Source organism: Carya illinoinensis, chromosome 1, assembly GCF_018687715.1.
Source record: "Carya illinoinensis cultivar Pawnee chromosome 1, C.illinoinensisPawnee_v1, whole genome shotgun sequence".
NCBI lineage: Eukaryota > Viridiplantae > Streptophyta > Magnoliopsida > Fagales > Juglandaceae > Carya > Carya illinoinensis.
The window spans coordinates 23057327-23070691 of NC_056752.1; the positions used below are offsets into that span (position 1 = coordinate 23057327).

Genomic DNA, 13365 nt, shown 5'->3' on the forward strand with positions numbered 1-13365 from the left:
TATCTTGAAGACTTACGACTTGGTCGCTATGAGGCCCTTGAACCAAGTCGTCTTTGACTAGATTTCGTACGGTGGAGCTGTTACTACAACAAAGAGGTGGTGCGGCTGGTGGTAGGTTTCACAGTTTTAATGGTTTGGGTTTCACAGAGGGAGAGACAAGCTTTGGGGAGATGATAGAAACAAAGGGAGAGGACAAGCGTTGGGGTTGGATTTCACAATTTTGGTGATTTGGATTTCAGCTACATGAAGAGAAATGGAGGGCCACGAGAAAGAGAGAGAGAGTGGGTCTGAGTTGAGAGAAAAAACTCGGGAGGCAAACGAAACCAAATTTGAGAGATGAATTTGTGCGGTCTAAAATTTTTTTGGGGAGAAAATATTACTGGCACAACTTAACACTAAAGACCAAAATATCCTAATTTAAACGGATACAAAAGTAAGGGTGTGCATCCGGATCCGGATATCCGGCTATAACCGGATTTGGATCGGATCTAATTCGGGCGGATAACCGGATCTTATCCGGATATCCGGATATATTCGGTTTTTTTTTTTCCTTCCTTTTTTTTGGCTTAAATCTGGATTGAATCCGGGTTTTTACATAATTTTTTTTTTTAACAAGACTATAACCTAAAACAATGTTTTATAGCTCTTTTTTATCAAAAAAAATATTCCGATATCATCCTTAAATTGCCCAAATTTCTTTAAAAAATAATTTAAACACTTTTTAAAAGAATTTTATAAAAAAATAAATTAAAGAACAAAATAATTAAAAATGAAAAATAAATAATATTGTTATTATATCATAATGCAAAACATAAATTTACATAAAACAAAATAAATAATAATATATCACAACTAATTAAACTATTACATAGCAATGCAAAATAAATAACATTGTTAAATATTTTCTGGATCATTTTAACATTCTGGTGAATATTTCCTCCATATCAAGTGTTGGGTACTTTTTTCTCAGCACACAACCTGGATAAAAATATGAGAGAAAAGTCAATAAATAAACAAGAGAATCAGACTCATTTAAATCCATTAGCTCTCGGACCAGTCAGCCTGGTAAAACATTATTGTAACTACGTGATGCTTGCAAGCAACAAAAAAATAAACCCCCTCGGTCCATAGTCCTTAACTAGCCAAAAACGACAATCAACTTATAGATGGGGCCCAAACACATGGCACCATCTTTCAAGATGCTGAGTGATTTGAGAGACTCACAACCCCCTTGAAGTTGGAAGTCATTTTCATTCCAGCACTCTTAAATTTCAAACTGTAGCACTTAAGTCTCTCTTTATGAGACCACAACTGTGAAAATTAACAACAAAATAGTCATAAACCACTGACACAACCGTTATTTAGCAAATTGGTGATTGGTGATAAAGGCAAGCTATCTCATATACATCATAATAATTTCTTGTATACTACCTGTGTAATTGGACTATGCCTATTTACTATAAATAATATCTCTATTATCTATCAAAAAAAAAAATATATACATCACAATAATAATTGAAGAAAAAATTTAAATGAAAGAAACAAAAGACTAAAAGGAGAGAATTATGGATGGCTAGGCCACATTTTTACCTCCAGCAAGCTACCATAAGTTGTAGGAGATAAATGTTGCAGGGTACAATGATCTCCTTACTAAACTTAGAACTGATCCTCGTGACCATGCAGAAAACCTGCCATGCCAGAAGAAAACTTAGAACTGCAATGAAAAAAGCACAGCTAACATACTCACATGGCTATAATAAATATTGTGCAATTTAGAACTTTAATAAATATTATGAAACCTTGGTTCAACAAATATATATGACTACAGAGAGCAAGGGAGCTAGCCACAAAGCATGCCAACCTTGCTGCAACAGCAATTGATTCTCTACCCGAGAGCAATGATGAAGATAATCAAGAAGGGCACTCATAGCAAACAAAAACAAATGATCAAAACAGGTTGAAAACAGTATTTTGATGAAGAAGTAACATCAAAATACTACAAAAAAAAAAAAAAATCTCTGAAAAATCTCAGAAGTGGTAACCAGTTAGCAGTTAGGAATTACATGATTTCGCATCAGTTCCCATATCCCATAGGTTTCTTACAACAAAATCTCATGCGGAGATTTGGTGACCCCTGTCATGCTGATATCCCTCAAGTGGACAATACCGAGCTAAACCAATAACTCATTTATAACCAATTGAATCATGACATAATAAAAGAACAAAACTATTATCCAAAACATCCAAAATAGATAGCGAGCTAATGAGATAGAGAATCAAGGTGCTGTCAAAACATCCAAAACCCTAGTTACAAGATAGAGAATCAGGGGCTGTAATAACTGCAAAAATACTTTTTGCCCGTCACATCCTCGAGCTTTCCTCCATTAACCCATCTAATAATTTCCCACGCCGAGGTATAAAAATAGAAAGAATCATAACATAAATAACTCAAGTCTATTAAAAAGTTCAGAGAAACCCATTAACTTCACACATGGTTAGCCCCCAAAAGAAAGCAATAGCACAGAAAAGAGGCTGGCCAAAAAAACCCAAATATATTAAAAAGTTGAGGGAAATCCAGATATGTGCAAAACAATCTAGCCCAAAAAAATCCAGGTCTGTGAAAAACAATGGAAACATGGCCACTGAGATTTCTATCAACCATTCTAGCACAAAACTGTATAATAATGTATTATGGACTTGATTACAAGAGCATATGTCCTGGATGAACGAAATCCTAAGGCCTATACAAAACCAAACCACGGAGGCATATTCAAAATGAGAGAGAGGGAGAGAAAAAGCCATACCAGAGATTTTATTTGTGATGGAAACTGCCAATGACGTCGACTCAGAATTTGAGTTAGGTTTCAGTGCGGCAGCAAAAGAGAAGGAGATGGGATCAGGGATCAGGGATCTAGGGTTTTCTTGGTCCAATGTTCAGATCGAGTGAGAGAGTGAGCGAGAGAGAGGAGAGTAATTTTCTTTTCAAAACACACAGTGAACGAGAGACCTATCCGTAACCTGTCGGCTAAAATATTTTAAAACATAGCCGATTACGGATAACTGGGTTAGAATTTGTATTCGTAACCGTATCCGGGCGGTTACATATATCATTTTATCTCCCGGATTCAATCTGGGCGATAACCGCCCAAATCCATCTGGATTTCCAGATTTTGCATTGGACCGGAAAAAAATTCGGTCTGAAAACAAAAGATGAAACCAAAAGGATAAAAAAAGACAATTAACAACCAACACAGAATAAAATGCACGGAATGGAAAAATTATTGTAGCTCAGTGATGTCCGCTAATATAATTGCTATAAATATTAGATGATACGTACTGTTTCACAACAAGGCATAAAAAATAAAAACGAAAATAAAAATAAAGAATTAAAATAAATAAATACCTGTCTGGTGGTCGAGGACTCGAGGTTTGACTTGGGAGTCGTTTTCCATTACCCGAACCCAACGCCTAAATTCTGAAAAAACTTTGAAAGTTCATGGGAAAACATGTAATGCTCCCATGTTTTTCTTTTCTTTCTTTTTTTTTTTTTTGGCCCTTTCTCTAGAAACCTCTAATTTAGCATCTCATTTATGTATAAAAGTCTCCCCTCCCTCCCTTGGCGTGGTAGCAGTAGCAGACTAGCAGTGGTCCCCTCTCCCTTCCATTGGCAAAATCCACAAATGGGAAGAGGAAGAGCTCTTCCTCTCCTTCTCCTCGTAACCCTCACTTCTCTCCTTCTCTTCCGCTCTGCCTCCTCTGAGATCTTCTTTGAGGAGCGATTCGAGGGTACGTACTTTCAATCTTTTTATCATTATGCTACCAGTTATCATTTTAGATTTACGAGTTCGTTTCCTGAGAAAACGCTGGAAAATACTACCGTCTGGATAGCAGAAAATGTTTGGTAGACCTTTTTTTTTTTTTTTTTTTTTTTGTTTAACCTGTTTGCTTCGGGTGGTGTGTGCGCAAAGATATTAAACCACTCGCTCCTAGCATAATGAATTTTACGTGTTTTTTGTCTAGTTAGAAATTTGATTTTCTTGACGTTAGTGTGTGCGTGTTTCACTATCGTATCTGAACAAAATTGTACCTTGTGTATTAGATCATTCTGTGCGAATCTTTTTCAATGTCAGATTCGGTATGTTTAACGGAAAGAGGGTAAAAAAAAATTGTATTTGGTGGTTTTTCTGTAAATTTAGATTTATATAATTTTATAAAAGTTTGTTTACGATTGCTTCAAAATGAACGATTGACCAAGAGGCACGGAGAGATATTCAGTGGTCAATAGTAGCTTTTTATTACCTCCTACTCATTTTGAGTCCGAAGAAAATACGCGTGTTTTCTGTTGCGTTTATTTGATAGGGATTGATGTTATTTTCTGAACATTTTATGTGATTCTCGTGGAAAAAGATGGGTGGAAGAGCCGGTGGGTCTTATCGGACTGGAAGAGGAGCGAAGGGAAAGCGGGCACATTTAAGCACACGGCAGGAAAATGGTCTGCGGATCCTGACGATAGAGGTATCTGAAGTAATATCATGTGCCTAATCCTGCCTATTTAGGGATAGAAGTATATATTTGTTTCAAGTCTTAAATGTCCTTTGAAAATGCTGTTAATGGTTACTTTTTTTTTTTAAAGTAATAAAACTCCATTAATCAACACCAAAGGTGCATCCAGGCACACAGGGTGTATACAAGAAAGTTTCCATATAAGAGTATAAAAATGTACTAGAAAGTCGTGAAAATTTACTACAAAGTCTAACTGGTGTTAATGAATACTTTTATTTTTTTTTATTTTTAAAGTAAGAGAACTACATTAATCAGCTCAAAAGGTGCATCCAGACACACAGGGTGTATACAGGAAAGTTTGCATTGAAGAGTAGAAAAAGGTACAAGAAAGTCATGTAAAGTTAGCACAAAGTCTAAAGAAGATGTTGAAAGTGAAAGAGTATTAAAAACTTAAATTTTTTAGCTCCTCGAATGTCGGCTCACTATCCTCAATATTCCTATCATTCCTTTCCCTCCAAATACACCGTACTAGACAAGTAGAACCATGTTTTAAATTGCTGATTATATATTAGTCAAAGAAGCAAAGGCATATGCAATTAAATTTATTTATTTTGCTGAAATTATATCAATTGTATTGTTTTGATAAAGATTTATAACAAGAAAGATACGGGAAAAGTGCATTTAAATTTTGAGATATGCTTGGTCAGAAAAGCTTGCAAAAATAATTCAAATACCTGCTGAAATTGGAGATAAATCCCCATACATTTTCTACCATCATTGCTTTGTGGTTTTCATTTAGAAGTCACTCTAGATGTTCCATTATTGTAGCGTTTGATACACAGCAGTCTGTCTACTGGTCTGAATTGGGACTTTGGAATTATAGTAGATATTGATGATGCCTGGAAATCACAGGTCTTCAGACATATAATGATGCAAAGCATTATGCAATATCTGCAAAGGTACCAGAGTTCAGCAATGAGAATAGAACTCTCGTAGTCCAGTATTCAATTAAGTTTGAACAGGACATTGAATGTGGTGGTGGTTACATCAAGCTTCTTTCTGGATATGTCAATCAGAAGAAATTTGGTGGTGACACTCCTTACAGGTCTGTCAATCGTTTCATTTGTTTGGAGCACGTTTTTAGAATTTTCATTTTTTGGTTAGTGTTCAATATCTGCATAGAAAAATTATCCTATTTACAATACTCTCTGGTTTTCTTGACACTGGAATAATTTATATTTATCGGAAATTTTCGTTTTTAGCTATAAAAAAAATTATATAAATCAGGTTGCGTTGAAGCTTACTGTTTTATGGGTGTTTAATGTCATTTTCTAGTTCGTACTATGCTACTGTTGGATGTGTGTGTGTGTGTGTGTGTGTGTGTATAAGGAGGATGAAGATAATTCTACTGACTGGTCACATTTTATTTTGCAGTTTCATGTTTGGACCAGATATATGTGGCTCGCAGACAAAAAAGCTCCATGTCATACTTTCTTACCAGGGGCAAAATTATCCCATTAAAAAGGATCTACAATGTGAAACGGACAAGTTAACTCATTTTTACACCTTTATTCTTAGGCCTGATGCAAGTTACAGCGTCTTGATTGACAATCGAGAAAGAGATTCCGGTAGCATGTATACAGATTGGGATATCCTTCCTCCAAGGAAAATTAAGGATGTCAATGCAAAAAAGGTACTTTTCTGAGTTTCTACCAGTTATTGACTCGGTGATAAAGTAGACTGAAATATGTGATCAGAAATATCACTATATGATTATGGAGAATTCTTTAGCTATCTGACAAATATATGAGGTATTTCCTTTGTTAACTTGCATTCCCCTCACAGCCTGCAGACTGGGATGATAGAGAGTACATTGATGATCCTAATGATGTCAAACCAGAGGTATCTACTGTTCTTTAGTTTTTCACTCGATGGCAATCATCTCTTAGGTGTAATTTACTATTTAAGTAATTCATTCCTTCGAAATTTCTTGATGTCGCAGGGATATGATTCAATTCCAGCTGAAATTCCTGATCCAAAGGCCAAAGAGGTGCGCAAATTGGACATGTATATCAATCAAGTTTATGTTCCATATCTCACTAAGTGGGGTTTAGTGTATATGTATTTTGTAGAAGAAAGTCTTTTCTGCTAATCATGCATGTTACCTGTAAATATAGATACACACACATATTAATTATGTTATGTCATGATGGTACAATGATAGTCAGAAGAACAAATAATTAGTAATCTGGGTTAATTGATTGATAAATCTTGAATGGGGTTAGTGATTTTCTTTAACTTCTTTTTATCTGTTATTAGCCTGCTGACTGGGATGAAGAGGAAGATGGAATATGGAAGCCACCCAAGATTCCTAATCCAGCATACAAAGGACCATGGAAGCCCAAGGTGCTTTAAGCTGCAAATTGAAAGTTCAATTTGGCTTTTGTTACGTATTTTAATTTCTTGGAATTTGTGCTATTCTACAGAAAATGAAGAATCCCAATTATAAGGGGAAGTGGAAGAAGACTGCATGGATTGATAACCCAGGTACAATTCTGTGCTTCAGCAGTTCTTGGTGGCTAGGTAGTATCATGCATGTGAGTTTCATGCATGTGAGACTAAACTAGTTGGCTAGCTATGTTCTTCACATTCAAGAATAGAAGCATGTGCTATTCACTTCTACCATCACAAAAATAATCGCACATCAGTAATCATGGTGTTCACACTATCATTCTAATTATATTCATTTAATATTTTCACTCCAGTACTAAATTTAATTGTGAATATTGCCACCACCATTGTTGACCTTTCCACTTTTTGATTGATCTTTAAAACCCCTTTGTTTCCAATTGATTTTCACCTAGGTGAAAGATCAACAAGCTCCCAAATCCATGAAATTGATGTTTCTTACATAGCAATTATTTACTTTGATATCCTGTGATGATAGTGCATCAACAGATGAAACTGGTTCATCATTGGAAAGTGGAGCATATATGAAAGCGTCCCTATAAATGTAAAAATGTTACTTGGGGATCTTTCTAGATTTGTTTCTACACAACTGAAAATCTTGGGAGGTTTTGTAATGATAACATGCTTTCTTTATGTTGACAAATTATTTCCACTAAGCTGAGAGCTATCCTCTTGAGGGAAATTCATGTTAGGAGACAAATATGTCAAATTATACTTGAATATCACAGCACATTAGATTGAAGATTTACTACCCCCGTGTCCATTGAAAAACTTTGTACATATTTCATTAGTCTCTATTATCTCATAAAGTACAAGATACTTTTCTAGTTTCATCTTTGCTTGGAAAATCAATTTCAAGAGTTGGTGTTGCGAGTCTCAATCTCTAGAATATTATGCTCTCTGAACATGATCAATATGCTCTCTCTCTCTCTCTCTCTCTCTCTCTCTCTCTCTCTCTCTCACACGCGTGGTGTCTCAGTTTTTGAAGAGTGAAAAGCATCCAGATATTCAGGCACTATCATGTAGGGATAGATGCCCAGCGCACCCCGCCCCCAGCCCCCCCCCCCCCCCCCCCCCCCCCCCCCCCCCAACACAACACACACACAAAATTGCTTCTCACCCAGAAAGAAAAATATATGTATCTAGAATATTATTAAATACCCAAATCCTAAATCTTAAGAAAATTTTCTAAGGCTCATAATTTTGCCCCCACCCCCCCAAAAAAAAGAATAAAAGTTAAAGATATCTTTATTATTATTAGAAAATAAAATAAAATAAAATAAAAAATGTAGCTTTCCTCTATTCTCTCTTTGAGTCCCTTTAACCTTTCCTTCTTTCCTTTAATTTTTTTTTTCTTTGACGATACCTCAACTTTGAAGAAAAATGTCAAGTTTTCCCTTTAAAAGAGAAAATTATTATTTGCTTTCTTTCTTCTACATGACCGGTGAATCTCTTTCTCCATTAGCTTTTGTTGCCTCTCTTTTGATTTTCCTTCATTGGTCTTCAGCTCTTCCCTTTCTCACTACCAGTTTCTGTAGCTCTCAAGGTGTATCTTTCTCTCTCCCTTTGATTTGTGTAGCTTGGGCTCCCTCAATCTGTCAATTACTTGATAATCAACCAACCATCTAGAATTTGTATGCTGATGGCTGTTTGTTCTGGTGTCGGTAGTGGTTGATGATGCTTAGCTCTAGGTTTGGTGAAATAGACTGTACTTTCGACAACCTGGCTGTGGAAAAACATAAGAAATGGTAACACGTATTAGAAGGCTTTATTTTTTGCTTGGAAACTAGGAGTGGATTGTACTATGTTGGTCCACATGTCAGAACAATCGGATCATTTGCACAGTAACGATGATTGTAAATATTCTTTACTAAAAGGTTTTTAAGTTGCCCTGAATAATTTATTGTTATTCTGACATTCATATGCAGGTGCATGTTAGTGGTCTAGAAAAAAAAGTTGCATGTTAACAAATCTAGGTTTTTTCTCTTTTCTCTCTGACTTTTCTTTTTTGGGGTTGGGGGTGATTTAAGAGTCCGTTTGGCAACGCAACTGTGTGTTCAAGTATTTTCAAATATTTCTTTCCCAAAAATCATTCAAGCAAAAACCATTTTTAGTTTCAAATTTTTAACTTTTTTATCAAATCATTACTTAATTATTACAACTTTCCTAAACTTACAAACAAAACACAACAGTAATAATACTTTTTTAAATTTCAAAACAAATATAATATTAAAAAATAATATTCAAACAATATTTTTACTTTATAATATTTTTATTCAAAATTTTCTTGATCCTTCTCCAAAACCCAATAAAATATCTTAACTCAAACCATTTCACTATTATTTACAGATATATTGAGATATTTTAAGTGTCCAAATGTTCCCTTGAAATAATGTGCTTTTGTCTGTGGGTTTTTTATGAGTTGTGTGCAACTTGTTGAGAGGCCAAATTATTAGTTCAGGGCACACAACTTATTTCACCTTTCAACTATTAATATTGATTCTGGTTTTCTTTCTTTTTTGGTCTTTCTTAATTTCCTGCAGAGTTTGAGGACGATCCCAACCTTTATGTGCTCAAGCCAATAAAATATGTAGGCATTGAAGTTTGGCAGGTAGGTGCCATGAATTGTTCTTATGGAGTATTCTTATGGAGTCTGACAATATTCATTATGTGGAAACACAATAGTTGCATTCTTTACAACCGGCAAGGTGAAGAACCTTGCTGTTTTCTATTTCAAGTTGACAATAGGGAACTGTAGATTTGTTAATCTGAAGAGCAAAGTTGCTAACTTGATTGATGATTAGTGGTTAGGCCTCTCCATCTCTTGTATAGAAACATGGTAGCTGGGTATCTCCAAAGCAACCAGCCTGGCAGGTTTTGGATATTGTTGAACTTACTAGGACTGATTTTTATGTCTTGGACTGCTCTGCCTTTGATGTTTATATTTCTAGCTTTAACGGCTGTAAAGAATGTTTAACTTTTGCTTATAGTTGGGAGCTTAATCAATCTTATTGCAGGTAAAGGCTGGTTCAGTTTTTGACAACATTTTGATTTGTGATGACCCAGAGTATGCAAAACAAGTAGTAGACGAGATATTTGCGAATAGAGAGGTGAGCTGTTGCTAGACAGTTTGATAGTCACTTGGCTCCAAGATAATGTCTAACTAGCTTGCCTATTATACTTTGAAATTTCAGATTGAAAAGGATGCCTTGGAGGAAGCAGAGAAAGAGAGAAAAGCCAGGGAAGAGGAGGTGATACACAGGAAGTTTGGATGCCTTAGGAATTTTTCTATTGAAAGCTTGTTTCACCAACCAATGTTCTTTCTGAATATTAACTTCTTGACTGTGGAATTGAACAATTATGTAGGAATCTAAAAGAGCTAGAGAGGAAGGTGAACGGAGGAAGAGGGATAGGGATCGCCGGTATGGAGATCGAAGGCGCCACAGGAGGGTAATGTATCTCATGATCTTGTCTCAATCTACAAAGTATAGTTTCACATATATCAGAAGTTTATGGATTTTGAGCATCAAGTCTCCTCAGAGACCAAATGTGGCAGAAGAAAAATACAGTCTTATGGAGGGGTTAGTTTATTGGTGCAACATTGAGAGAAAATATAGGCAGGAGCACTGTTAAATGCTTGTGTGGGAGTAAAAAAGGTCAAATGATGATATACAAATTAAAGAAAGAAAGGGTGTAGTTGTAGATCATATATGGAGGAGGCAGATGTGGCAAAATATTTGATGCGATTGTTGCCTTGGTTTTTGTAACACTAAAAATAGCATGCATGTTTTTGTTGAGATGTATAATACCCTCAATTTAATCAAATCTAATGTGAGACAGATTTATCCCGCTTTTGATTTCTCTTCATTAGGTCAACTGCAAATAGTACTAAAGCTTGGGCTGATGGCTATGATGATTTGTTGTTGCTTTTAACACATTAATTTTCTGTTTGCAGCACGATCCACGGGATTACTTGGATGATTACCATGTAAGCATGAATCTCTCTTTTCCCCCCTTTCCCCCCCTCTGGAGTTTTCTTTGGTCCTATTTAATCCTTACATATTCTACTAATTTTGTAACTTTATCAGCCTTATTTTTAACTGTGATCGTGTTTCAAAGTTGGATAGTGCTCAAACTGAGCCTTAATCGTTTACATAGATGGGATCGTTGCTTTATATGTCTGCCACTTTTTATATTGGAGGCAATAGTCTTAGGCTCTCATCTGATGCTAGTTAGAGATCTCTGTACACCAACAAAAGTTAAAATTTCAAATCCAAGTCACAGCCCAGGGAAAAAAAAAAAAAAAAAAAAAATGAAAACAAATCCCATAATGTCAATCTGAGTCTTTCTTGCAAGTCATCCTATAAGGCTTTTTTATTGATATTAAAATTTTCTTGATCTTGCAGGATGAACTCTAAGGCATCCATCCAGTGCAATTTTCACACTTGTATCACATCTAGAATAAAGTGTTCAACATTTCAAGAGAAGCGGAGTTGTTTTTCCGACTGAGGATGTCCGCCCTGTGTTGTTGTCTGGTTAATGTTGTAAAATTGATGGTGGAGGAGGAGGAGGAGGCTGTGGTGTTGGATCCGTTAAAGCTTTGGATCCATTAAAGCCGGTATTTATGGGGCTCCACCATGCATACATGTATTGATGTATGTTGGGAACAGGATCGAATTTGGATTTTGTATCTGATGTTCATTTGAGACCATAAACAATTAGCTTTAACGGATGTTGTACTGTTGAAAAGATTACCCATACTTTTTACACCAAATTGTGGGGTATGACGTAGTGATGGATCATTTTGGTCTGTGTTTGTTTCTGTCTGTTTGCTTTCCCTTTTATCTCCGACTTATCCTCGGTAGCCATGACCCAAAGAACGTTGCTCGGTAGTTCTTTCCAATTTCAATCTTATCTGAGGCAATCTTATCTGAGGCTTGGCCCCCCCCTTTTTTTTTTATAATAATTAAAAAGAGAGATTCAATTGCATTTAAATAAGGTAGCCTAGTAAAGTACTTTTTTTCTACGTAAATTGTGATGGTTTTGGGATAACTGAATCTAAGAAATGAAAATGGTCTGTGTGTATTTGTCGAAGGAAAAGTGGAGATTGGTTTTAGTTGATGATAAATTTAATGCACAGTCACGATGCTTGTAAGTATTATTAAATGTTGTAAATTAGGAGTTGGTTGTTTCTCGGGAAAAAGAAAAAAGGAAAAAGTTTAGTTGCAAGCACACTTGTGTACTAATATGTGCATCAATTTATTGTGATTAATAAAAAAGTAGATTTTATTGAAAATAGTGTTAATTTAACTTTTAAATATGAAAGAATAAGTATTAATATGCAGATTAGTACGCGGCTTTACTTATATATAACAAAATTCAAAGAAAAAAAAGGAAGTGGTGGGTGGTAGATTCGTCCGTAGGATGCCCGCGTACCAATGGCTGCAAAAACGAATTTTGCTCTCCAAACATGGCTCGAAATCGAATAAAATTTAATATCTTTTATTTAAACTTGACTTGTTAACTATTAATATTGCTTTTGTTTGAATTCAAGCTCCAACTACTAATTCAGCTCAAGTAGTTTGAGCTTGAATTTGATTTTTTAAAATTTTGATTCTTATCTTTTAATTAATATAAAAAGAGTTTTTACAAAAAAATTACAACCGTTTAATTACTCGATCAAATAGCTTTAATTAAAAAACTCTTGTGATTCAATTTTTTTTATAAAATAAATTAACTTATAAATTAAAAATAATAATACATAAGATAAATGTATACAACTAAACCATTTAATTTATAGATAACATAATAAATCAAATCAAAGTTCTAGTTGTATAATATTTTATTATTAAATACAAGTTATGAATATATTATAGTTTACATTATTGAATATTATATTTATTAGTGTATTACAAGCATATGATTTATGTATATAATTATAACATATAATCTATGTAACAATTAAAAACTTAATATATAACATTAAATAATACATAATTATCCTAAACACACTTTGGAAACATAATAAATATATTAAATAAGGTAAATTAAATATATATTAATAATATATACTTAAGTATATAAATATAACTAATATGTAATAAATATAACACATACATATACAACACATATTATGAGCATCAAAAAAGCACAAGTGAATCAAATCGAGCTTATAAAAGTTTCGTTCGTAAACTTAAATTGAATTAAGTCAAGTTTATATGAGTTTTGCTCGTTTAATATTCCAGTCAATATTAATATCTATGAATGTCCTATTTTATTAAATGAATTGAATTAAAATTGAGTATATATAAGCCAAGCTCGAATTATTCACGAGCTGCTTTATTTATTTGCAACCCTACATGTCATACCAAAATATATGGAATTTATCCTATA

The 13365-nt window shown here is 34.4% G+C and overlaps 1 protein-coding gene across 1 annotated transcript; it reads left to right on the forward strand.

The window, feature by feature from the left end:
* The first annotated feature begins 3544 nt into the window (after positions 1-3544).
* On the forward strand, positions 3545-11794 carry LOC122313720 (calreticulin-3-like). The gene is made up of 14 exons (XM_043128912.1): positions 3545-3786; positions 4408-4515; positions 5416-5608; positions 5938-6196; positions 6349-6405; positions 6506-6553; positions 6823-6909; positions 6990-7050; positions 9516-9583; positions 9990-10082; positions 10167-10223; positions 10339-10422; positions 10928-10960; positions 11379-11794. Exons 1-14 carry the CDS (start codon positions 3591-3593, stop codon positions 11388-11390), a joined length of 1356 nt encoding a protein of 451 aa, XP_042984846.1. The 5' UTR covers positions 3545-3590; the 3' UTR covers positions 11391-11794.
* The last annotated feature ends 1571 nt before the right edge of the window (positions 11795-13365 follow it).